This window comes from Geotrypetes seraphini, chromosome 11, assembly GCF_902459505.1.
Source record: "Geotrypetes seraphini chromosome 11, aGeoSer1.1, whole genome shotgun sequence".
Classification (NCBI taxonomy): Eukaryota; Metazoa; Chordata; class Amphibia; order Gymnophiona; family Dermophiidae; genus Geotrypetes; species Geotrypetes seraphini.
This window is the reverse complement of record NC_047094.1, coordinates 74,600,601-74,626,158: the sequence shown is the minus strand read 5'-3', so window position 1 is coordinate 74,626,158 and position 25,558 is coordinate 74,600,601. Positions and strand designations below refer to the sequence as shown.

Genomic DNA, 25,558 nt, shown 5'->3' with positions numbered 1-25,558 from the left:
ACGAAGTCTGGAATTGGCAGTGGAGGAGAAGGGCGAAGGGCTTCTTTAACTAAGGTGCGCTAGCGTTTTTAGCGCATGCTGCAGATTAGCGCGCGCTGCCCCCCGCACTACACGTAAAAACTAACGCCAGTTCAATGGTAGCGTTAGCGTCTAGTGTGCACGGCAATGCAGCACGTGCTTACCGCAGCTTAGTAAAAGGAGCCCTAAGAACAGAAATTCTATGAAAATTTGGGATCCTGATTTTCTTCCTTTTCAAAACATTTTAAAACTTTTGTGAAAGTGAAAATTATATTTGAACAATAACAGCTACCATAGTAGATTGCAAAAATGAAATTTCACTTTCAACCTTCCCTATAATCTGTTCATAATGTTAAACCTCCCTCTTTGAATTTTACAGCCACAGATTCATAAGAACATAAGAGTTGTCATACTGGGATAGACCAAAAGGTTCATCAAACCCAGTATCCTGTCTTTAACAGTGGCCAATCCAGGTCACAATTATCTGGCAAGATTCCAACCTTACAAAAGCATGCAACAAAGCAGAGATTGAATCAGACTGTAGATTACCTTTAAAATAATTTTAAACTCCAGAACATTAGCATGAAATGGGCACATTGTCTGCCTCCACCTTTTCCTTATGCAAGCTACTTCTCAAAAAAAACCTGTAGTGTCATTCTAAGCCGTGATCCAGATTTAACAGTGCTGGTCTGACATAACAGAAAATATGAATAAAGTCATCATTATTTCTTAAACTCATGCCTTCTTTTTGATCATTCCCCAGCTTATGCTCCCCTTCTGCATTAAATTTCTGTTTCAACATTGCTCTTTGAAATTCCTGAACACTCCCAACCCCTTCCAAAACTGCGACAGATCATAGCTGTTATTTAAAAAATAAATATGCATGAGAATGTCAAGAGGTTGGTCTGATGTCTCAATGAATTGTCAGAATGCTAATTTCCACTGGCTAAAATGTTTGGTAAACCACATGTTTGGAGACCGTATCTGGCGAAGGACGTAAGAAGACTTGAAGCGGTCCAGAGGAGAGCGACGAAAATGATAGGAGGCTTGCGCCAGAAAACGTATGAGGAGACTGGAAGCCCTGAATATGTATACCCTAGAGCAGTGGTTCCCAAACCCTGTCCTGGGGGATCCCCAGCCAGTTGGGTTTTCAAGATATCCCTAATGAATATGCATGAGAGAGATTTGCATACCTGTCGCTTCCATTTTATGCAAATCTCTCTCATGCATATTCATTAGGGATATCTTGAAAACCCAACTGGCTGGGGGTCCCCCAGGACAGGGTTTGGGAACCACTTCCCTAGAGGAAAGGAGGGACAGGGAAGATATGATTCAGACGTTTAAATACTTGAAGGGTATTAACTTAGAACAAAATCTTTTCCAGAGAAAGGAAAATGGTAAAACCAGAGGACATAATTTGAGGTTGAGGGGTGGTAGATTCAAAGGCAATGTTAGGAAATTCTACTTTACAGAGAGGGTGGTGGATGCCTGGAATGCGCTCCCAAGAGAGGTGGTGGAAAGTAAAACTGTGACTGAGTTCAAAGAAGCGTGGGATGAACACAGAGGATCTAGAATCAGAAAATAATATTAAAAATTGAACTAAGGCCAGTACTGGGCAGACTTGCACGGTCTGTGTCTGTATATGGCCGTTTGGTGGAGGATGGGCTGGGGAGGGCTTCAATGGCTGGGAAAGTGTAGATGGGCTGGAGTAGGTTTTAATGGAGATTTTGGCAGTTGGAACCCAAGGGCAGTACCGGGTAGAGCTTTGGATTCTTGCCCAGAAATAAAATGAATCAGGTTGGGCAGACTGGATGGACCATTCGGGTCTTTATCTGCTGTCATCTACTATGTTACTATGTCACACATATTTTGAAGGCCCAGATGGCCATGTTTTTGGAAGTTTATCATTAGTAATGCTTTGTACAGCACATCTTTCAATAGTCATTTTATTTATTTTAAAGATAATTTATTGGGCAGATTAATTCACTAAATATGGCAAATATGTACAATAGATGTGTTATGTTTTCTGATATTTGTCATGGACCCATCATTATCATTTCCAGTTTTGAAGTCAGTCAAAATAGAATAATTCAGTATCATAAGATGATTTAATTTCTACTTCTTCTATCCCACATGCTTTTTTCAAAAGCCTTTCTGCATCTTGGGCAAAGTCATCTAAGGCACTATTTAGAAGGGAGTAAGTTGCCACAAAAGAGACACCTCCTGAAATCACATGGCTAAGTAGAGGCACACGACTAGCCACCAAGCTAGCCACCATGCTGCTGTTACTGGCAGCCTCATTTAGCACAGCTTGAACACGATTTGCAGACAGATCCTTCCCCAAGGTTGAAGTTATTGCCTTCTTGAGCTCCAAAACAGGTACCTTTGAGTTCTGAGCCAACATGCTGAGGGACTCATCATCTAGGCCAAAGTTCTTCTGGTATGAAGTCAAGGTCTCCATCAGCATTGGTGTGTTGCAGGGCACAGGCTGGGTGGGAAGAACTGAGACAATGCAGGTCATGAGAGCCTTCTTCCAGACATGTCTTTTTAAGGAATATTTCTTGTGTTGAACCACCTCTGCTGTATTGTTTGGCAAAGACAAGAGCAATACATGTCTCTTTTGGCCATTAAGTTCTTGGACTAGCGTGTCTTGCAGCTTGTAGAAATCATACTTATGAAGCTCAAAGCTGGAAACAAGAAAGACTTTAGGGGCTTCCACCCCTTCTTCTTGCAAAGAACAGATACAACCTGCTCGTATCTGAGCAAGGACACTCTCTTCATTAAAATTTTTGTTCCTTTGACAGGCTCTTATGTCCAGGTCAATCTTGGAACGAACAAAGTAGAATTTCTTGTTCATTGCTCTGATGCTTTTGGCTAGATATGCATTGTTTTCTCTGAAACGTTCTGAAGCCAAGATAATAAAAAAATCATACTTCTCAAAATCTACTTTCTTCAGGTACTGGTCAGCCAGGAAGTTGGGGGTTCCAATTCCAGGCAGGTCCCATAGTCGAACAGTGGGTATCTTTGGGTGCTTGTAAAGAGTAGGCTCTGTGGTAGTCTCAGTAACTCCAGTTTTGGCTGCTCCCACATCTTCATCACCAAGACCTTGGAGAGCATTGATGAAAGTTGATTTTCCAGCACCAGAATCTCCAATGATGGCAATGTCCAGCGTGGTGGTCTCCAGAGATGTAAGAAGAGCCTGGACTTGATTAGTGACCTCTGTTATCACCTTAGATTGGATAATGGAACTCATCTCAGCCAGGTCCTGCTCTCGGATTTCTTTGGCACTCATGATGACTATGGAAGAAAAGGAGCAAGGTCAAAAACAATTTCTTCATGTTACATAATGATCTGCTTGCTTCATTTGCTTGTCAATTATCATGATACAATTCACTTGCCATGAATAGAAATACACAATAAGTCTTTGCATGGAAGAAACACAGAATGCACTAATCAGACTGATTTTTGAATCAGGTCCTATGCGTGGTATTTCTTCACAAGAAATTGGATGTCAAAGAGCAATGGAGAGGTCGTGTTTATGAAAACACAGAAATCATTTTCCACACAAAACTAGTTTCAATGTTACAAGATATCTTTATATTCACTGTGATTGGAGACAACTATTAGACAAAATAACTGCGATAGTAAGGGACACTATGTTTGATCACTTTGATATCTGATGATCTTTGAAGAATATCTAGTTGTATGTATTTTATAAGATGTATGTGTGGGTTTTATGTATTTTTACATTATATATGTTAATTTTGTACGCTGTAGAGTGATAAATATAGTGGGTTATAAATATTCTAAAGGATTGATATTCAGTACGGTTTAAGCTAGAAGGAGAGGCTTCTACATGTTTAAATCACACAGAGTAGGCCAACCTCCAGTACTTTAGCAGCATTTAACCAGGCAGTGTTAATGAATAGTGGCTTTGACCAGTGTGGCATTGTCAGGTTAGTGCCAGGGCGGTCTGTGGGCAGAGCTTGAATAAAACTAGCTCTTAATTGTTTAGTGGTGATATTCAGTCTTCTATCTGATTTAAAAAGTGCATAAAGTGAAGTCCGCAAAAAGGTTAGCTAGGCAATGGTCTAAATATCAATTGGTACCCAGTTAACTTCTGGGTGACCACACTAACCTGAATATTTATTGCTGGTCCTGGGACATGGCTGAATATTGGGCCCTAAATAAATTAAGATATATGAACGCTTCTTCACAAAACTGGAAAACAAAATGGTACAGCCCTGAAATCATTCACCCTGACCTCATAATCACACAATTTAAGTGACATTGCTTCCCAACAACCACCACTACCACCATCATCAGCAATTCAATTTGTGGCTCTGTGCCATTTTTTCCTTTAATTTTGGCTAATTTTGACTCATTTATATTAGAAAGTTGCTTGCATAGCCTTCAGCTAAAGCCTTCCTAAGCCATGTGCCATTTCTGGCAAAAATCATCAGTGGAACAACCATAACATAACAACAGATTTCTAGACCACATAGCCATGAGTTCAATGCGGTTAACAAAAGATTAATGTTAAGAAAATACATGTTATAATATGAAGAATGCAAGGTCTAATTAGTCAAAAATTTTGACCATGACATCAGGGAAACACAAGGTTCCCTTGGATTTTTGCAGCCCAATTGAATGACCCTGCCTTTTTTTAGCATTAAACCTTAGCTGCCATATTCTGTACCATTCTTCAAGTTTCACTAGGCCCTTCTTATGTTATCCACACTATCAGAGATATCTACCCTATTGCATATTTTGGTATTACCCACAAAGAGGCAAATCTTACCAGACAGCTCTTTTAGCAATATCACTTACAAACATATTAAAAGAATCTATCCAAGAACTGAACCTTGTGGCACACCATTGGTAAAATCCCTTTTCTCAAAGTGAGCTCAATTTACCATTACCTTCTGTCACTTTCCACTCAACCAGTTTCAAATCCAGTCAGTCACTTTAGCCCATACTGAGGGCACTCAGTTTCTTTATTATTCATTGATATGGAATAGTGTCAAAAGGTTTTGCTAAATCTAAATACACCACGTTTTCCCTTGATCTAACACTTTGGTCAACCAACAGGCACAGACTGTTCATTTGGGAATCAGACAGTGCCTGGGGGCTCAGTACCGCCCCCCCTCATCCCACATGCCTAACATTAATTTAATATAATAAAAGGCTAGCCGCGCATGCGCACTCCCACTGCGTGCACCGGTTTTCCGTGAGCTGTAGGGCCCCACAGGTAGGAGTGCGCATGCGCGCTTAGGATTCTGTTTATCGTTTGTTGTTCGGTCTGGCCTGCTCCCTGCTCGCCTTGCCGTATTGTACTTTTAAGTTGAAAGACGCGGCGGTGGCTCCTCTCACGATCCCCGCCTGCGTCGGACTTCCGACACAGGTGGGGATCATGAGAGGAGCCGCCGCCGCGTCTTTCAACTTAAAAGTACAATACGGCAAGGCGAGCAGGGTAGACTGAAGCTCCGAATTTCTTCCCGATGTCGCTTCAGGCGGCGCGGAGACTGTCGGCTTCTGATGGCCGCGCAAATCTCCTCACTGTCTCTCCCGGATGTCGGCTTCAGGTGGTAAGAGATTGGGAAGCTGCGCTTTGGTGGGGGAAGTGGCGGGTGAGCTAGAGAGAGAGGGAGCAACAGCCGGCCGAGGTGAGGGCCTTTCTCTGCAGCAGGAACTCTTCAGCCTCATCATTGCCTGAATCCCTCTGGGCTTTTCACTCCTCCATGCCCCGGTTTCTCCAGCAGGTCTGCTCCAGCTGTCTCATCCGTCCACCTCTGGGGTGTTAGCAACACCCTCGCTGTCCCCACGTCTCCCACCAACATTCCCCAGTCTCTCCTTCATTCCCATCGCCTCCTGATCAGCATCCAAATGCGTGGTTTAAACTTCATCATGTCACTTTCAAAATCAGAGGAGAAAATCCAAATGGGCTAGCCCAACCCCGAAAGAATTTCTCCTTCCCTCGCTTCTGTTTTTTTGCTCTTTGGAGTCTGTTAGCTTTTTGAGATTTTGAAAACTCATATTGCAAGACTGGACAGAGTTCTGTGCTCAGGGCTGAAATTCTTTCAGGGGAAGAGACAGGGGGGGTGGGGGAGGAGAAAAAGGAAGAGAGGCCTACTGCTGGACAGGGGGACAGGAAAGTGGTGCTGATGGACAGGGGAACAGACGGGGGGGGGGGGGGGGGAAAGGAAGGGAGGCCTACTGCTGGACAGGGGGATAGGAAAGAGGTGCTGATGGACAGGGAAAGAGACGCAAATTATCCAGGATATCTCCTTTCTCCCTCTTTTCCCCTCCTACTCTCTCTCATTGCCTTTCACACCCATGCTCCAGAAACTCTCCTGTCTCTGAACTGCACACACACCCCAATCCACCTTATAACATCCGTGTCTCCAAACAGGGCCCTAGCAGCTACATAAACTGCTTGCCGCTGAAGCTGAAACCTTCTCTCTGCCATGGACCATCTTCCTTCTGACATAACTTCCTGCATCCACAAGGGCAGGCCGCAGTAGAGAGAGGGTTTCAGCATCAGCAACAAGCAGGCTTTGTAGCCACCACAGTCTGTTTGTAGACATGGATATTATAAAGTTGTCAAGATGGGGGGGGGGGAGGCGGAGACAGGGAAAATACTACAGCATGGGTTGTGACTGAGAGGGAGAGCTGGACCTGAGGACAATGGGGAGAGAGGGAAAGATGTTTGTGAGGAGGGGGGATTCCTCTGTTCACTGAATCTTTCAGAAGTTTCAAGGTGTAGGGAGCTGCTTTGCCTCTGATGTCATGACAATGGGGAGGCATCATATACACTGTGGACTCCTCCCACTGCCAAAAGAAGAGATACTATTGGCTCTTTTGAAAGATTCCGTTTTTTCAACCTGAGAACAGTGTAGCGAGAGAGACAGAAAGCAGTTGGAGTGAGAAGGAGAAGGGAACAGTTTGGAGTAGGGAGAAACAGCTTGTCTCTCTTTGATTAATAGTTTTATGGGAGCTGGTTATCTCTATACCTATATCTCTGGGGATCAGTGTCCCAGAACCCGAAATATACTGGTAAAGGGGGAATTTCTATTTGTCCTATTTACTCTCTTTCTTGTGCAACAGGACTGGTACTATTGACCAGTGGGTTAAACCCTCATTAACAATGAGGGTTGTAGAGAGCGCACTGTTTTATTTTCATGCTCCACCCCCTCAATCTTACTCTAAGACCCTTCCCCGGTGCATCCCATTTTGAAGAGGTAGGCCTGCCAGTGGGAGGGAGTGAGCATCCCTCATGCCTAATGTGACCATACGTCCCGTTTTGAAAGGGACTTCCCAATTTTAGATTCCCTGTCCCGTTGTCCTCACGCACAGCTTCGGGACGCCAAAATGTCCCATTTTCAGAGACAGCATACCGAAGCTGTGCGTGGGGACAATGGTACAGACGATCACAGAGAATGGGCTCTTTCCCTGCTTCCCCACTTGCCGCAACTACAGAAAAGGAAGGTCCAGATGCTGGCTCACAAGACTTCTCCCCAACGTCAATTCTGATGTCGGAGAGGAAATTCTGGGTCAGCCAATCGCTGCCTGGCTGGCCCATAACTTCCTCTACAATGTCAGAATTGACGTCTGGGAGAAGGCTTGTGGGCCGGCACCGGACCTTCCTTTCCTGCAGTTGTGGCGGCGGGAAGCAGCAGTGGGTGGCAGCAGAATGGGGGGGGGGGGGGGGTGTTGTGAGAAGAATCGGCGGTAGGCCAGGCTACAACGCTGGAGAGAGGGAGGCAGGCAGACAGACAGGCAGACTGGCTTCAGGGGAGGGGTGGGACAAAGGCTGGAAGGCAATGAGGGGGACATAGGAAGGAAGGAAGGAGAGAGAGAGGCAGAGAAAGGGGGGGGGGTTTATAAGTAGAAGACTAGAGAAAGAAAGGCCTGGACCAAAGGGGAAAGGCAGGAGGCAGAAGGTGCAGACAGAGGGGGAGAGACCCTGAGGAAAAACAGAAAGATGGAAGATCATAACAGAGGAAGGAGAGAGAGGGAGACCTGGAACAAAGGCACAAAGGGGACCTGACACTGGATCTGGGGAGGGAAAAGAGAGAGAAACCTGGACCCAAAGGAAATGGGGCTGGATTGTTAAAGAAAATGTTGGATAAGAAAGAAAGATTGGATGCACAATCAGAAAGGAAGTGCAACCAGAGACTCATGAAATCACCAGGTAGGAAAAATGATTTTATTTTCAATTTAGTGATCAAAATGTATCAGTTTTGAGAATTTATATCTACTATCTATATTTTGCACTATATTTCTCCATTTTTCTATAGTTACTGAGGTGACCTTGCATATTTTAAAGTCATCTGCCTTGACATCTTTGAAAAAACCCCCAAATATAAATGATAATTAACATTTTCTCTGTGTATAGTGTGCTTTGTGGTTTTTTTAAAATTTTATGGTTACCATTATGAATTAATAAGATATTATGTGTACATGAAAAATGAATGGAAGAAATTGGGGGCGGAGCTGGGGTGTGGCTAGGGTGGGGTTGGGGCGGGACTGAATATTAATAGATATGCCATTTTGATGAAAAAAATAAATGGTCATGTTACTCATGACACACCCTGAATCTCTTAAGGGTACACAATAGAGAATGACACGGTGACGGTTTACCCGCGGCCACCGCATTTAAGCCGCGGGTCACCGCCGAAAACGGGGAAGAAAACTAGCAGTCGCTGCGGTGACGGGGACAAGGCCATTCACCGACCGCGGAAACGGTGAACAGGTTTGTCCCCGCGGGCCAATGTACCCCCTTCTAGGAACCGCTATTTACCGCCCGACGCCCGATTCACCCCCCCAGCAGGACCGCTCGCACCCCCACCCCGAACGACCGCTCGCACGCGCTCCCACCCGCACCCGCGATCGGAGCAAGAGGGAGCCCAAGCCCTCTTGCCCGGCCGACTCCCCGACGTCCGATACATCCCCCCCCCCCGGCAGGACCACTCGCACCCCCACCCCGAAGGACCGCCGACTTCCCGACAATATCGGGCCAGAAGGGAGCCCAAACCCTCCTGGCCACGGCGACCCCCTAACCCCACCCCGCACTACATTACGGGCAGGAGGGATCCCAGGCCCTCCTGCCCTCGACGCCAACCCCCCCCCCCCCCCCCGACCGCCCCCCCCAAGAACCCCCGACCGCCCCCCCCCAGCCGACCCGCGACCCCCCTGGCGACCCCCACGACCCCCCCACCCCCCTTCCCCGTACCTTTGGTAGTTGGCCGGACAGACGGGAGCCAAAACCGCCTGTCCGGCAGGCAGCCAACGAAGGAATGAGGCCGGATTGGCCCATCCATCCTAAAGCTCCGCCTACTGGTGGGGCCTAAGGCGCGTGGGCCAATCAGAATAGGCCCTGGAGCCTTAGGTCCCACCTGGGGGCGCGGCCTGAGGCACATGGGCCCAACCCGACCATGTGCCTCAGGCCGCGCCCCCAGGTGGGACCTAAGGCTCCAGGGCCTATTCTGATTGGCCCACGCGCCTTAGGCCCCACCAGTAGGCGGAGCTTTAGGATGGATGGGCCAATCCGGCCTCATTCCTTCGTTGGCTGCCTGCCGGACAGGCGGTTTTGGCTCCCGTCTGTCCGGCCAACTACCAAAGGTACGGGGAAGGGGGGTGGGGGGGTCGTGGGGGTCGCCAGGGGGGGCGCGGGTCGGCTGGGGGGGGCGGTCGGTGGGGGGAGGGGGGTTTGCGTCGAGGGCAGGAGGGCCTGGGATCCCTCCTGCCCGTAATGTAGTGCGGGGTGGGGTTAGGGGGTCGCCGTGGCCAGGAGGATTTGGGCTCCCTCCTGGCCCGATATTGTTGGGGAGTCGGCGGTCCTTCGGGGGGAGGGATGTATCGGACGTCGGGGGGGGGGCATCAGGCTTTCAGGATGGGGACAGACCTTCAAGGGGGGACAGTGCAGGGAAGTCAGGGAATTTATATTAATTAATTTTTTCTCTGCGTGTTTTGTTTTTGTATAGTTATTAACTAATATTTAACTAAGTTTTAAAGTTTTAAAGAATGTTTCCTTTATACTAAATAAAGAAAAGTGAATGGAATTGCAGTGGCGGTGACGGGGCGGTGAATGGGGTGGCAGTAGCGGTGACGGGGCGGTGAAGAGGATGGTGAGACGGGGACGGGGCGGTGACGGGGATGGTGAGACGGGGACGGGGCGGTGACGGGGATGGTGAGACGGGGACGGGGCGGTGACGGGGACCAATTTTTTCACCGTGTCATTCTCTAGTACACAACTGTGCCCTGGCACACAGTTTGATAGACACTGCACTATAACTTAGTGCACACTAGGGGGAATTCATGAATGTGCGCTACCAAGATAATGTGCTCTAAGAGAAATATAACCAGAAATAACTTTATAATATAAGACAATGTATATACTCATATACAGTCAAACCTTGGTTTGCGAGTAACGCGGTTTGCGAGTGTTTTGCAAGATGAGCAAAACACTCACAAATCTTGCCTCGCAAACCAAGCGCTGACTTGATATGCAAGCCCCCACCCTCGAGAACCGGCATCGCCCACCCAAACCCTCACCGCAATCAGGCACCGGCACACAGCACCAACCCACAGGACGTGCCGTGCCGAAATAGCCTGCCGCCTGCCAGTGATCTCTGCTGGGCCTTGAGCATATGGTAAAATTATATAATTACCTGTTAATTTTCTTTCCTTTAGAAGCAGCAGATGAATCCAGATACAAGTGGGAATAGCTCACATCGACCAGCAGGTGGAGATAGAGAAACTGAACAGTTGGCCTTATAGCCTGGTATTCCTTCTGTCCATTCAGTTGTGCTCCTTGCCCAAGCATCCAGAAACAAGAGAATGAGCATCCATAAAAAAAACTTCTTTCCAGTAGCTAATGTACAATCCTTAAATTACAGAATACAACTACCAACAATAACTCAACTGAAAAGATGCCACCTAAACCAGCGACAGGCATTCCAACGAAGGGGTGGGGCTCTGGATTCATCTGCTGCTTCTAAAGGAAAGAAAATTAACAGGTAATTACATAAGAACATAAGAACATAAGAACATAAGACTTGCCTCTGTCGGGTCAGACCGGAGGTCCATCGTGCCCGGCAGTCCGCTCACGCGGCGGCCCCTCAGGTCCAGGACCTGATAGTGCTCCTACCCTAAAACTCACATATGCTTTTCGCTTTTGTCCTGTAGTGTAACCTTCTATCTATACCCTGTAATCCCCTTCTCTTTCAGGAAGTCATCCAGTCCCTTTTTGAAACCCAGTATTGTACTCTGTCCTATTACCTCCTTTGGAAGCGTGTTCCAGGTGTCCACCACCCTCTGAGTGAAGAAAAACTTCCTTGCATTCGTTTTGAATCTGTCCCCTCTCAGTTTTTCTGAGTGACCTCTTGTTTTTGTTGTCCCCGCTAGTCTGAAGAATCTGTCCCTATCCACCCTCTCTATGCCTTTCATGATTTTATATGTCTGTATCATGTCTCCTCTCAGTCTCCGCTTTTCCAGGGTAAAGAGCCCCAGTTTGTCCAACCTTTCGGCATATGAAAGGTTCTCCATTCCCTTTATCATCCTAGTTGCTCTCCTCTGGACCCTCTCAAGTATCGCCATGTCTTTCCTAAGGTACGGCGACCAGTATTGGACACAGTATTCCAGATGCGGTCGCACCATTGCTCGATACAATGGCAGGATGACCTCCTTCGTTCTGGTAGTGATACCTTTTTTGATAATGCCCAGCATTCTGTTCGCTTTCTTTGAGGCCGCTGCACATTGCGCCGCTGGCTTCATTGTTGTATCCACCAATACCCCCAGGTCTTTTTCTAGGGTGCCTTTCCCCATCTCCCTTCCTCCCATCGTATAGCTGTACATGGGGTTCCCTTTCCCGATGTGCAAGACCTTACATTTCTCCACATTGAAGCTCATCTGCCATCTTTTTGCCCACTCGCACAGTTTGTTCAGGTCGCTCTGTAGTTCTTTGCATTCCTCAACAGTTTTGACCCTGTTGGAGAGTTTTGTATCGTCCGCGAACTTGATAACTTCACATTTCGTGCCCGTTTCCAGATCGTTAATGAATATATTGAACAGCAGCGGTCCCAACACTGACCCCTGGGGGACACCACTCGTGACCTCTTTCCAGTCAGAGTAGTGTCCTTTTACTACTACCCTCTGTTTCCTATCCATCAGCCAATTTTGGATCCATCTGTGGACGTCCCCTTCCACCCCGTGGTTCCACAGTTTCTTCAGCAGGCGCTCGTGGGGTACCTTGTCAAAGGCTTTTTGGAAATCCAGATAAACTATGTCAATGGGGCTACCTTGGTCCAAATGTTTGCTTATCCCCTCAAAGAAATGTAGTAGATTCGTTTGGCACGATCGTCCTTTATAGAAACCGTGCTGGCTTGATCTCATCAGTTTATTTTTTTCTATATGCTCATTGATACCCTCCCTGATCAGTGATTCGACCATCTTCCCTGGAACTGAGGTCAAGCTCACCGGTCTATAGTTCCCCGGGTCGCCTCTCGATCCTTTTTTGAAGATTGGTGTAACATTTGCTATCCTCCAATCTTCCGGGATTATCCCTGATCTTAAGGATAGGTTGCAAATATGCCTGAGTAACTCCGCTATTTCGTCTCTGAGCTCTTTCAATATCCTCGGGTGGATCCCATCTGGGCCAGGAGATTTGTCGATTTTTAATCTATTTATCTGCCTTAGAACGGCTTCGAGGCTTACCTCCATGCATGATAATATACCCTCCTGATCCTCCTTGAAGATTTTTTCTGGTTCCGGCACGCTGGATGTGTCTTCTTTTGTAAAGACCGACGCGAAGAACTTGTTTAGTCTATCAGCCACCTCTTTTTCCTCCTTCACCACTCCTTTCTTGTCTCCCTCATCCAGGGGTCCCACCTCCTCCCTTGCTGGCTGTTTCCCTTTTACATATCTGAAAAATGGTTTAAAGTTTCTTGCTTCCTTGGCTAGTCTCTCCTCGTATTCTTTCTTGGCTTTTCTGACCACTCGGTGACATTCTTTCTGATGCTCCCTGTGCTCTTTCCAGTTTTCTTCCGTTTTGTCCTTCTTCCACTTCCGAAATGATGTTTTCTTGTCTCCTATCACTGTCTTTACTTCATTGTTTATCCATGCTGGGTCTTTAGTCTGATTCTTTTTGCCTCCTTTCCTAAATCTGGGTACATATAGGTGTTGTGCCTCGCTTACTGTGTCCTTGAGTAGGGACCAGGCTTGCTCCACAGACAGAGCTTTCTTGTAGCTGTTTACCTTCCTTAGCATAGCAGCAGATGAATCCAGATACAAGTGGGATGTAGCAAAGCAAAAACTCAAACCGGGTGGGAAGCTAATGCCGCCTTTGCTATCACTGAAGCGCCAAAACTAGCCTCCGTACGGGCAGCCACATCCAATCGGTAATGCTTCGAGAAGGTATTACCAGACGACCAAGTAGCCGCCCGGCAAATTTCCTCCAAGGAAATACCCCCGGACTCCGCCCAAGACGTAGCCAATGCTCTAGTCGAATGAGCACGAATCTGCTCCGGTACCTGCTTCCCGGTTAACAAATAAGCCGAAGCAATCGTCTCTTTAACCCACCGAGCGATGGAAGCTTTAGACGTGGCCAGACCCTTATTTTTTCCCGCGAATAACACGAATAGGTGATCTGATCGACGAAAGTCGTTAGTCACACCCAAATAATGAAGAACCATCCGGCGCACATCCAGGAGACGCAACGACGAGAATTGCTCCCCCCAATCCCCCTGCCGAAAGGCCGGGAGGAATAAACATTGGTTTACATGAAAGGAAGAAACCACCTTAGGCAGGAAGGACGGCACCGTTCGAATAGATACCCCAGCATCCGAAATACGCAAAAACGGATCCCTGCAAGATAGTGCCTGCAATTCGGACACCCGTCTTGCAGAAGCCATAGCCACCAAAAACACCGTTTTCAACGTGACATCTTTCAGCGTAGCCGTAGACAAAGGCTCAAAAGGTGCCGCCTGCAACCTCCCAAGGACAAGCTGAAGACTCCACGAGAGACAGGTTTGCTTTACAGGAGGCCGGATATGGTGAACCCCTTTAAGGAATTGGACCACGTCGGGCTGCGATGCGAGCGCCAAACGAGAAACCCGGCCTCTGTAACAAGCAATAGCCGCCACCTGAACCTTCAGAGAATTATAGGCCAACCCTTTAGTTACGCCCTCTTGCAGAAAAGAAAGAATAGCCGACAAAGACGCCCGGAAGGGCGAAATACCCTGCCTCCCACACCACGACTCAAAAACTCTCCAAATTCTAGCATAGGAGGCAGACATAGAAATCTTCTTTTTTTTTTTTTTAACTGGAAAGAAGAAACCGCAGAGCCCAACTAACCCCTCAATCTACCGGAGGGGAGGGTGGAGAAGGGACCTGGGAGAGCCCAGGTGTAGCTCCTAAAGCCGGCACCGCTCAGCCAGGCACCCCTGTCTATCTGAAGAGAGCTAGTCTCAACAGAAGACTAAAACTGTATAGAAATTCACCCGGCACAGCCAGAATCCAGGAGCTAGAGTGCTAGCTCGAACCCCTGCTGGGAGATAGAGCAAACTGAATGGACAGAAGGAATACCCGGCTATAAGGCCAATCAGTTTCTCTATCTCCACCTGCTGGTCGATGTGAGCTATTCCCACTTGTATCTGGATTCATCTGCTGCTATGCTAAGGAAATGCGCATGCTCAAGGCCTTCTGGCTCCCGCTCTCTCCAAGAATCTAATGATACTCTCAGTTTTTCCCGCTCTCTCCAAGATTCTAATGAGATTCTCAGTTTCTCCAAGAATCTCATTAGAATCTCGGAGAAAGCGGGAGCCAGAAGGCCTTGAGCATGCGCAGATGCTCAAGGCCCAGCAGAGATCACCGGCAGGCTCTTTCAGCACTGGCACGTCCTGTAGGTTGCTGCCCAATCGCAATGAGAGTTTAGGCGGGCGGGGGGGGGGAGGCAATGCCGGTTCGCGGGGATGGGGTGGGCGAAGCCAGTTCCCTGAGGGTGGGGTGGAAGCGTGCCAGTGGCCTCGAGGGTGGAGGGGTCTTTTTGGGATGTGGTGGGGTGGGGTGGAAGTGCGCCAGTGGCCTCAGGGGATATTTTGGGGCTGTAGAATGAATCGCTCGCATTTCTATTCATTCCTATGGGGAAAGTTGGTTTGATATACGAGCATTTTGGTTTACGAGCATGCTTCTGGAATGAATTATGCTCGCAAACCAAGGTTCCACTGTATTATTTATTAAACAGTTGCATTGTGTTAATTATTGCAGGATGTAATAATATATATATATATATACAGTGAGAGAAAGGTATTAACACATAATTTAGGGAATAGATAACATAACACACACATACACAAACAAATTGATACATTAATGGGTACATGTAGAATAAAATGTCAGGAACAGGGGCTTGTAGATTGTATATGGTTGCATGCATTATATGGATATATATTGCTAGAATATATGTTAGGGCTAACTTGCGATTGGCTGGCCCGGAATTTCCTCTCCGACGTCAGAATTGATGTCGGAGAGAAGGCTTATAGGCCGGCGCCAGGACATCTTTCCAGCTGTTGTTGTGGCGGGCAGGTAAGCAGGGAGAGAGCCCATTCTCCCGCGATTGCCTGTCCCATTGTCCCCACACACAGCTTTGGGACGCTGTCGTTGAAAACGGGACATTTCAGCGTCCCGAAGCTGTGCTTGGGGACAACGGGACAGGGGATCAGAAAAAGGGACGGTTCTGTTCAAAACAGGACGTATGGTTACTTTACAAATAACATACAAATCCTGTGCTTTCTCAAAACATTTTTCCTAGTTAAAAGCTTCCAAATTCGCACAATAAAGATCACCAAAAGAACAACCAGTGGGGACAATGGGGTGCATCTTCCAGACAAGGGAAGTAACAAGGGCCCAACAATACCCCGTCCACCATAGCAGCAAAGAATGGAAATGAAAAAGAAATACCATCTATAAATCCCATATTTTTATACCTATAAATCCACCCCTGAACCAACAGTCAAACAAACCATCTCCCTGATCCCCACCCCCGTAGCCCCCTAACCCCCTAGCGACTGGAGAAATAGAAACAAAGCAGCTTCACAAAGGATCAACCTCAGCCAGGACCAGCTCCCATAGGGACCCATAGACCTTGTTTGGCTGCCTTTACTGTGTAAGTTTGTTTGCTTCTCAACAAAGATGTTTCACCCCCCCCCCCCCCCAAAAAAAAAAAAATAAAAAAAACCCTTAGATAAACAATGTGGTTTTTCAAAACCTTTTAAATATCGAAAAGAGATCTCGCAGGGCCTGTCAATTTGTTCCACAGAATCACTTCTGCAGCAGAGATCACAGAAGCTCTCATATTTTCACAGTGCATGTGTCCAAAACATTGACAAACGCATCTTCCCTTCAGACCTAGTTTGCCAGTCCTTGCACAAAACTCTGGAAAGTGAGGATCTTACCTGAATGGATCTCACTCCCTTTGTCTGTCTCTCTCTTTCTGCAGCTTCCTATCTTTGTGAACTTCTTTAAGCTCTGTTTCATCCCACCCCTTTGACCTTTTCCCTTCTTCCTGTTGCTGTTGATTTTCAGTTATAAGAAACAGAAACTAAGCTGAAGCATACTAAACTGCCAGTTTGTCTTATTTGTCTAAAATTAACTGAAGTCTGATTTTGTGCTTCTTCCTGGTGAGGAAACTGCAAGTTCACCCAGTTAGACTCCAGCTCCCAGAGAGGTGTAATTTCTCAGCACAGCAGAAAGAGCAGCAAAAACCTAGTAGATGAATTCTGTAAATGGAGATCTGGTCTGAGCTTTGGTTCGATCCTACAGAGATGCCGATGCAGAAAGCAATTGTGGGGTTGCCACAGGTTGTACATGTCAAGTAATGCAGAGGACATGTGAACGGGTGTTGTGCAGAAAACAACAGTCACAAGCTGTGTTAAAATTTATGCTAATGAGTTAATTTAGGTATTCCATGTAATGCAGACAGTATGCCGTCCACTTTTGATGTGCGCACGAGAGAGTTTTTTCATTAAGGTCCAGGGCGGCGTAAAGTATTTAGTAGAGAGGATTTCTTGCCAATTTTTTCAAATATAACTACCGTTTTTATCTTGTTTTGAAAGGGGAAGGAAGTCCTGTAAGGTCTAAAAGCAAATGTGTGTGTATCATGCCCCTTCAGTGGCATAATAAGGAGGGGGCAGGGGGACAATGGCTGATTGCCCTGGGCATTGCCTCCTCTCCGCCCCCCTCCCTCATACCTCTTTAAAATCTTCACCAGCACAAGCAACTACTCTAGCCTTTTGCTTGCGCAGTCCTAGCTCCCTTTGAAATCACTTCAGTCACTGGGCCAGGAAGTGACATCAGAGGGAAAGCCAGTGCAAGCAGCAGGTGGAGAAACTGCTCACGCTGGAGATTTAGAAGTACGGGGGTGGGAAAGGATGGCGTGAGTGTGTGTGTGGGGGGGGGGGTGGAGAGGAGAGCATAAGGGGTGGAGAGGAGGGTGCAGGGGGGGGACATCACAGCCCCAGGCGCCTCCTACCCTCATTAAATATTTGAGGGTGGTGATAGATTTTAGGTCATTTGCAGAACAAATGTCTCAGATGGTCCAAAAGGAGTTCTTTGTGTTTTGGAGGCTTGGAGCTATTCGGACATACTTTGATACCTCTGTTTGCATTTTTTGCTTCATGCATTTCTGGTGTCTCGGAAGGACTATTGTAAGGTTACCAGACATCCAGATTTACCATGGACATGTCCTCTTTTTAGAGGGGTGTCCAGACGGTTTCCTAGACTGGAGCGTGAGGGTGGCAGAAGACAGCCTTCTGGATCAGCCAGGTGGCCCCACAGTCCGGTCAATACCAAGCTAACTCCAGCAATGAAGAGCCCTCCGTCTTCTGCCACTCTCCCGCTGCCTGTCAGGGAATCCGGAGTTTATACAAGGCCTGGCACTGGTAGTAGCTTAACTAACGTAAAGCCTTTGAGCCTGTTCGCTTATGAGCCCAGAATGCTTAGAGATACCTCCTTGACCTGGAAATATGGAGTTATCGTCAGAGCAGACCCAGTGGTTGGCTACCAGACGGATTGCATTGTCTGGATCTCGAGATGGGGCTCCGACGGTTTTAGTCTCGGTGGAAAAGGAGATGATTTCAGCATTGTCTCCTGAAGAGGGATAAGGTAGGTAACAGCAATTATTACCTTCTCAAGAACCCTCGATTGTGGGGGATGGTCCACCAGAGATAAGAGGAAAAAAAGGATGGAAAAAGTTACCATGGAAGAGTTGTGGGATGCTGTTGGAAATATGGAAGATTCCCTGCTGAATACACTTGAATTATTTCAACAAGGACAAAAATCTCTGCAAACCCAGGTAACCCATTGTGAGGAAAAGATGATGCAAAAGGAGGAGAAAACTCTAATAGTGGAGAAAGATCTTAAGAAGTTAAAAAAAGAGTTTATGGAAATGAAAAATATTCAAGATACTTTGATTAAAGATTGGATTATTACTCATCGGAAACTTGAAAATTTGGAAAATTATGAGCATCATTTAAATTTGCACTTTATTAAAAATCTCCAGTTTTTACACCATCTGATATGTTAAAGAAATATATTATGGAAGTATTACAGGTACCTAAAGAGTTTTTACCACATGAGTGTATTATATGGATTGGAGAGGGGCATCTCATAAGGATGCAAGAAAAGAAGATTCAGGGGACAGTTTTGATCTTTCTAGTTTCCTAGAAGGCTTCACCTCAGTGGTGTCTAGAGCCACTTTGATTGCATCTTTTGCTTTAGAACCAGATCGCAATTGGCTCTTAAGACTGTATTTTCATTATAAAGATGTAGATTTTCTGGGATATAAAGGGCAGATATTTCCTGACCTCTGTAAAGCCACTCAACTCAGAGGGAAGGATTTTTTAGCCCTAAAATCTGAGATGTTGGTCTTAGGAGGGATTTTTTTCTTACAGCTTCCATGTTCAGTAAGACCTTGGTTTGTGAGCATAATTCGTTCCAGAAGTATGTTTGTAATCCAAAGCACTTGTATATCAAAGCGAATTTCCCCATAGGAAATAATGGAAACTCAGACGATTCGTTCCACAACCCAAAAACTTTAATACAAAATACTGTATGTACTTGTATTGCAAGACCTCGCTCGTTTAGAACAGTCACTACACTCCTGCAGCGTCAGAGAGGGAAGAACCATCAGCTCATGTGACACGTGTATACTGTATGTACTCATATTGCAAGATATTGCTTGTTTATAAGTCACTACACTCTTGCAGTGTCAGAGAGAGAAGAACCATGTTGTATGTACTTGTATTGCAAGACAATGCTTGTATATCAAGTTAAAATTTAACAAAATGTTTTGCTTGTCTTGCAAAACACTTGCAAACCAAGTTACAGTGGTGCCTCACACAACGAACTTAATTGGTTCCAGGAGCAAGTTTGTTATGCGAAAAGTTCGTTATGTGAAACGCGTTTTCCCATAACAATACATGTTAAAAAAAATAATTCGTTCTGTAGCATAAAATATGCTAAGATGACATAAAAAAAGATAAATTTTTTGTTATTATTTTTATTTAGATACATCTAAAAACATAATTGTTTTTTAAAACAACACACATTTTTTAAATTTAAAGACAGACTAAGTAGAGTCTAATTTTACAGTGAGAGAGGGCAGAGTCTCAGCGGCAAAAACTGGGACTTAACTGTTCATTTTTTTTTTCTAGCATCGGGGAAGCGGCGAGAGTAGCTCCCCCCCCCCCAACGCATCAGCAGTAGGCGCCGGGCCCCTGCGAGCCGACGGTCTGCCACTGCACAGGGAGCCAGGCGGAGAGAGGGCAGTTAAGCGCAGTGCCTGCGCGGAAAGATGCAGCTCGGGCGACTTCGTTGTGTGAAACGAAGTTCGTTGTAGGAAGCAAGACATGAAGTTCGTTGTGCGCAGCGTTCGCTGTGCGAGGCGTTCGTTATGCGAGGCACCACTGTACTTGCAATCCAAGGTTTTACTGTAAATGCTTTGTAAAAATTGAGACGAAGACATATGTTTTCCTAGATCCAGAATAATTTGAGAATTTCCTGGAAGCAAGGAAACCTCCTAAAGTTGTGACAACTTCTACTCCATCTCCTAATTCGGCAAGATGATCTGTTGTAAAAATTTGGGTCTACTACCTCTATAAGAAATTTGCCTTTATTTAGAGACTAGTCTTTAAGCCCGTTACATTAATGGGTGCTAGAAAATGTGTGTGTGTGTATTTATTTATTTCTCTCTTTCCTTAGCCTATTCTGTATTTTTGTATTTCTTTCTTTCTGTCTTTTTTTCCTCGGCTGTCCACCACCACCCCTTGCTTGCTCCCCCTGTCCATTCTCCCTTCCTTTTTCTTCCCCTGTGTCCACCACCACCCCTTCACTGCTCCCCTTATCCAGCAGCAGCCCTTCTCCCTTTGTTTTAACTCCCCTCTGTCCATCAGCACCTCTTCCCCTGTCCAGCAGTACCTCTTTTCTGTCCCCCCTGGCCAGCAGTAGGCCTCCCTTCCTTTTTCTGCCCCCCCACCGTCCAGCAGCACCTCTTTTCTACTCCCCCTGTCCAGCAGTAGTCCTCCGTTTCTTTTTTTGTCCCCCCCATCCATCAGCACCTCTTCCCCTGTCCAGCAGTACCTCTTTTCTGTTCCTCCTGTCCAGCAGTAGGCCTCCCTTCCTTTTCCTGCCCCCCCTTTCCAGCAGCACCTCTTTTGTACTCCCCCCTGTCCAGCAGTAGGCCTCCCTTCCTTTTTTTGCCTCCCCCCTATCCATCAGCACCTCTTCCCATGTCCAGCAGCAACCCTTACCTCCACCGAATCCGCCTGAAGCCCACACCGACATTCACAGTCTGGGATGTGGGTGATCAAGAAAAGATCAGAATCCTGTGGAAACACTATTTCATAAACACGGATGGACTAGTGTTTGTGATGGACAGTTCAGATTGTGAAAGGTTCTCCGAAGCTAAAGAAGAACTGGAAGCCATCCTAGAAGATGTTGAAATGAAGGGTGTTCCCTTCGTGATCCTGGCCAACAAACAGGACCTGCCCGGAGCCAGACGACCCCAGGTGGAGGAGCTGGAACTAAGGAAGCAAAGAGGGCATGAATGGCACATGCAGGGCTGCTGTGCCACCAGCGGGGAGGGGCTGGTGGAGGGACTGGAGAAGCTCTCTGAACTGGTGAAGCAGCGCAAGAAACCTAGAGCCTTCTAGAGAGAGGTCTGTCACTGTCAGCCGGATTTAGCAAGGCCGTTTCACCGCGGGTCGTTTCATCGCAGCCACACTGTAAAGGCCACGCTGAATCATCTCATTCCGTGACGGCAGCAGTGAGGCGGCACTCTGGCGGTGAGTGAGGGCGAGGGGGGAGTTGCTCCGTGTTCTGGCCTGCCTCCGTGTTCGAAAATTGAATTCGGCACAAAGGCACACCTCACAGCGCCAGGAATCACGCAGTTTCAAGAGCACATGCGCGCTTTAGGGTTTTATTATTATAGGTTGAGCGACTAAAATGTTTAAGGGGCTGGAGGAGTTGCTGTACAGTGAGAGATTGGAGAAACTGGGCCTCTTCTCCCTTGAAAAGAGAAGACTGAAAGGGGACATGATCGAAACATTCAAAATGCTGAAGGGAATAGACTTAGCAGATAAAGACAGATTGTTCATCCTCTCCAAGGTAGGGAGAACAAGAGGATGAACAATCTCTCTAAAGTTGAAAGGGGATAGATTCCGTACAAAAGTAAGGAAGTTCTTCAGCCAGAGAGTGGTAGAAAACTGGAACGCTCTTCCGGAGTCTGTTATAGGGGAAAACATCCTCCAGGGATTCAAGACAAAGTTGGACAAGTTCCTGCTAAACTGGAACGTATGCAGGTGAGGCTGGACTCATTTAGAGCACTGGTCTTTAACCTGGGGGCCGCCGCGTGAGTGGACTGTTGGGCACGATGGACCACTGGTCTCACCCAGCAGCGGCAATTCTTATGTTCACCTTTTTACTCAGTTAAAATCTCCTGCTTACTGGAATGTAATTTCTTTTTGTCCATTCCCCCAGAATTTTTCTAATTTTTTTATATTTCTTCTTTGTTGTGATTTATTGCTCTCTGTAATGAGTATTTGCTGTAATGCATGAGATGGATAGTTCCCTTTTTCCCTGTTTGCTTTCTTAATAGGGAACAATATTTCTGTTGTCAAGAATTGTCTTGACTATATTTGAAAAACTAATTTTAAAAAAATGCAAATTCAAGTATGCGCTAATGCTTCTTTGAGTTTGTGTGACTGTCAGCATCTCCTGTTTGACTACAGATGATTTTAGGTCCTCCCAAGAAATTGCTGCCCTAGGCAACTAGTTAGTCTTTTTTAATGGTTGGGCCTGCAGAGATCCAGCTACAAGATCTACTAATGTTTTGAAAAATTAGGTTAGCACTGGCAAGTTTGATGCAAAGCATTGATAAAAAACCCTAAAAAACAGAATATGAAGAGAAACTTTGCAAAGAGGCAAAATCTCATAGTAACAAATTTTGTAAGTACATCAGAAGCAGAAAAACCTGTCAGGTAATCCGTGGAACCACTGGATGATCAAGGAGCGCTTAGGGATGATAAGGCCATAGTAGAGAGAGTGAATGAATTCTTTGCTTTGGTCTTTGCGAAAGAAGATATAAGAGATCTACCTTTACCGGAAATGGTTTTCAATGGTGATGATGAGGAACTGAAAGAAATCTCAGTGAACCTGGAAGATGAACTAAGACTGGCAAGAACTAAGATTGGCAAGTTAAAGAGTGATAAATCACCTGGACCGAATGGTATACATCCCAGGGTACTAAAAGAGCTCAAACATGAAATTGCTGATCTGCTGTAAGCTAAAATCGTCTGTAGTACCCAAGGATTGGAGGGTGGCCAATGTTATGCTGATTTTTAAAAAGGGTTCCAGGGGAGATCTGTAAAATTTCAGACCAGTAAGCTTGATTTCAGTGTCAGGCAAAATAGTGGAAACAATGTTAAAAAATTAAATTGTGGAACACATAGACAAACATGATTTAACAGGAGAGTCAGCATGGGTTCAGCCAAGGGAGATCTTGCCTCATCAGTTTGCTTAACTTCTTTGAAGGTGTGAATAAATATGTGGAAAAAGGCAAGGCAGTTGATGTAGTGCAGTGTTCTTCAATCGCTGGTCCGTGGACCGATGTCGGTCCACAGAAAATTCCTGCCGGTCTACATAGGGCCTGTGAGATCGATGCGCTTAAATTTCCTGCTGGGTGTATAGCAGTGCGGCACCAGTCTTGGGCTCCCGACTGCTGTTCCAGCCAGCCTCGGGCTCAAGGGGGTGCGCGGGGCTGGCATGTGAATTGGGGCCATCGGCAGCGTCTGGGCCTTCCCTCCGCAATGGCTCGCTTGGGCAGCGAGAGTCTGCCCACATGCGGGATGTATGTAGGCACCCGCCAGTTGAGAGGGTGCGTTTTGGTGCAGCAGGTTGAGCCCATGTGGCTGCAGGGTCATGCCATGTTCGCTGGCTGCCACCGGGTTGTTGACAGCGTCTGCAAGTGGTGTGGCGCTGGCCCTGAGCTTTCCTGTCAGCGGGCCGCTCACTCATGGTGACTCGACGGAAGGGTGGCAGGTAGGGGCCTCCAGCTCATCTTGGGCGGCAAGGCTTGCGGTGCAACACTGTTTGTGCCAGCTTGCGGGGGGGCCGCGAATATGCAGGGCGCATGGGAGTTTGGGCGCAGGAGTGAGCGAGATCGTGGGGAGCCTTCGACAGTGGCTGTCTCCCCTCCCAGCAGCTCTTGTACTTGCCAGCGCAGTGATTCACTTCGGCAACTTCCTCTTTCCTCAGAGACTGCCTAAGTGAATCGCTGCTGCCAGCAAGTATTGAGAGCTGGAGGAAGCCACTGTTGGAGGCTGGGAAGCTGCTTGATAAAGGGAGAGCTGCTACTGGACCTGGAGGGAGGTAGAAGGAGAGATGCTGCTGGGAGGGGAGGAGGGAAAGGGATGGGAAGAGAGTTACTGTTGGATAAGGGGAGGATGGAAGGGAGAAGGAAACAGCTGGCAAGGAGATTAGAGGAGGGGAAGGCGGTCAGGGTGGAGGCAATGTTCAGTTGGTTATCGGACAGAAAACAGAGGGTAGGGTTAACTGGCTGCTTTTTCTTAATGGAAGAGGGTAAATATTAAAGTGCCACAGGGATCTGTTCTGGGACCGGTGCTATTTAACATATTTATAAATGATCTGGAAAATGGGATGATGAGTGAGGTGATTAAATTTGAAGATAACATGACACTGAACTGTTCAAAGTTGTTAAAATGCATGCAGACTGAAAAATTGCAGGATGACCTTAGGAAATTGGAAGACTGGCCATTCAAATGGCAGATGAAATTTAATGTGGACAAATACAAAGAAGAATAATCCAAATCATAGTTACCAAATGCTAGGGTCCACCATGGGGGTTGGTGCCCCAGAAAAAGATCTGGGTGTCATTATAGACAAAATGCTGAAACCTTCTGCCCAATGTGCAGCGGTGGCAGCCAAAAAAGCAAACAAGATGCTAGGAATTATTAGGAAAAAGATGGTAAATAAGACTAAGAATGTTATAATGCTTCTGTTTCGCTCCATGGTGTGACTTCACCTTGAGTATTGTGTTCAGTTCTGGTCACTATATTTCAAAAAAGATATAGCAGAATTAGAAAAGATTCTATGAAGAGGAACTCCTCTCGTATGAGGAAAGACTAAAGAGGTTAGGGCTCTTCAGCTTGGAAAAAGAGTTGGCTGAGGGAAGATGATTGAAATCTACAAAATCCTGAGTGGTGTAGAATTGGGTACAAGTGGATTGACTTTTTACTCCATCAAAAATTACAAAGATTAGGGAACACTCAATGAAGTTACAGGGAAATACTTTTAAAAACAATAGAAGGAAATATTTGTTCACTCAGAGAATAATTAAGCTCTGGAATGTGTTGCTAGAGTATGTGGTAACAGTGGTTAACATAACTGGTTTAAAAAAAGGTTTGGACAAGTACCTGGAGGAAAAGTCCATAGTCTGCTATTGAGACAGACATGGGGGAGCCACTGCTTGCCCTGGGATCGATAGCATGGAATGTTGCTACTATTTGGGTTTTTGCCAGGTATTTGTGAACTGGATTGACCACTGTTGAAACAGGATACTGGGCTAGTTGGACCATTGATCTGATCCAGTATGGCTATTCTTATGATAGTTTAAAGCCTATCTCACCCATCAACCAGACTTCTTCCTTGATCTTCAGCTGCTGTTTGTTTTTTAGAATGGCCATTTTGGGTAAGAGCCAATGGAAATGCAGATTTGACGCTACAGTATGACATCACAAAGGTTCTCTACATGACCACATAGAAGACAGCTGACTACACACGCAAAGTAAGCAACAGAGTAAGTAAATGGATTAGGATTGTTTTAGTAGTTTGTGAATACAGAAATAAGGGAGACAGGGGCATATAAAAGGCAAAGGATCCTGCACCAGAGAACTTTGGCCATTGGAAACTGTTAAAATGTGGAAAGGGACTTTGCAGCTCCTCTGCCTTTGCTGCCTCTCTGTTG

The 25,558-nt window shown here is 46.4% G+C and overlaps 2 protein-coding genes across 5 annotated transcripts in view; one reads left to right on the top strand and one right to left on the bottom strand.

Annotated features, from left to right (window-relative positions):
* Positions 1-1,764: 1,764 nt before the first annotated feature.
* Positions 1,765-25,558, bottom strand: part of LOC117369178 (interferon-inducible GTPase 5-like) — a 43,589-nt gene continuing 19,795 nt past the window's right edge. For 2 of the 4 annotated variants that reach the window (XM_033963301.1, XM_033963300.1), the window contains exon 4: positions 1,765-3,315. In XM_033963301.1, coding sequence (XP_033819192.1) covers positions 2,090-3,310 — 1,221 coding nt within the window. In that variant the 5' untranslated portion in view covers positions 3,311-3,315 and the 3' untranslated portion in view covers positions 1,765-2,089. Of the gene's footprint in view, positions 3,316-4,156; positions 4,240-16,472; positions 16,528-25,558 lie in introns of those variants that run through there. The other 2 variants (XM_033963303.1, XM_033963302.1) reach the window with 2 other exon arrangements.
* LOC117369360 (ADP-ribosylation factor-like) lies at positions 16,842-21,392 on the top strand. The gene is made up of 2 exons (XM_033963834.1): positions 16,842-16,891; positions 20,813-21,392. The coding sequence occupies exons 1-2, from the start codon at positions 16,842-16,844 to the stop codon at positions 21,225-21,227; spliced, it is 465 nt and encodes a 154-aa protein (XP_033819725.1). The 3' UTR covers positions 21,228-21,392.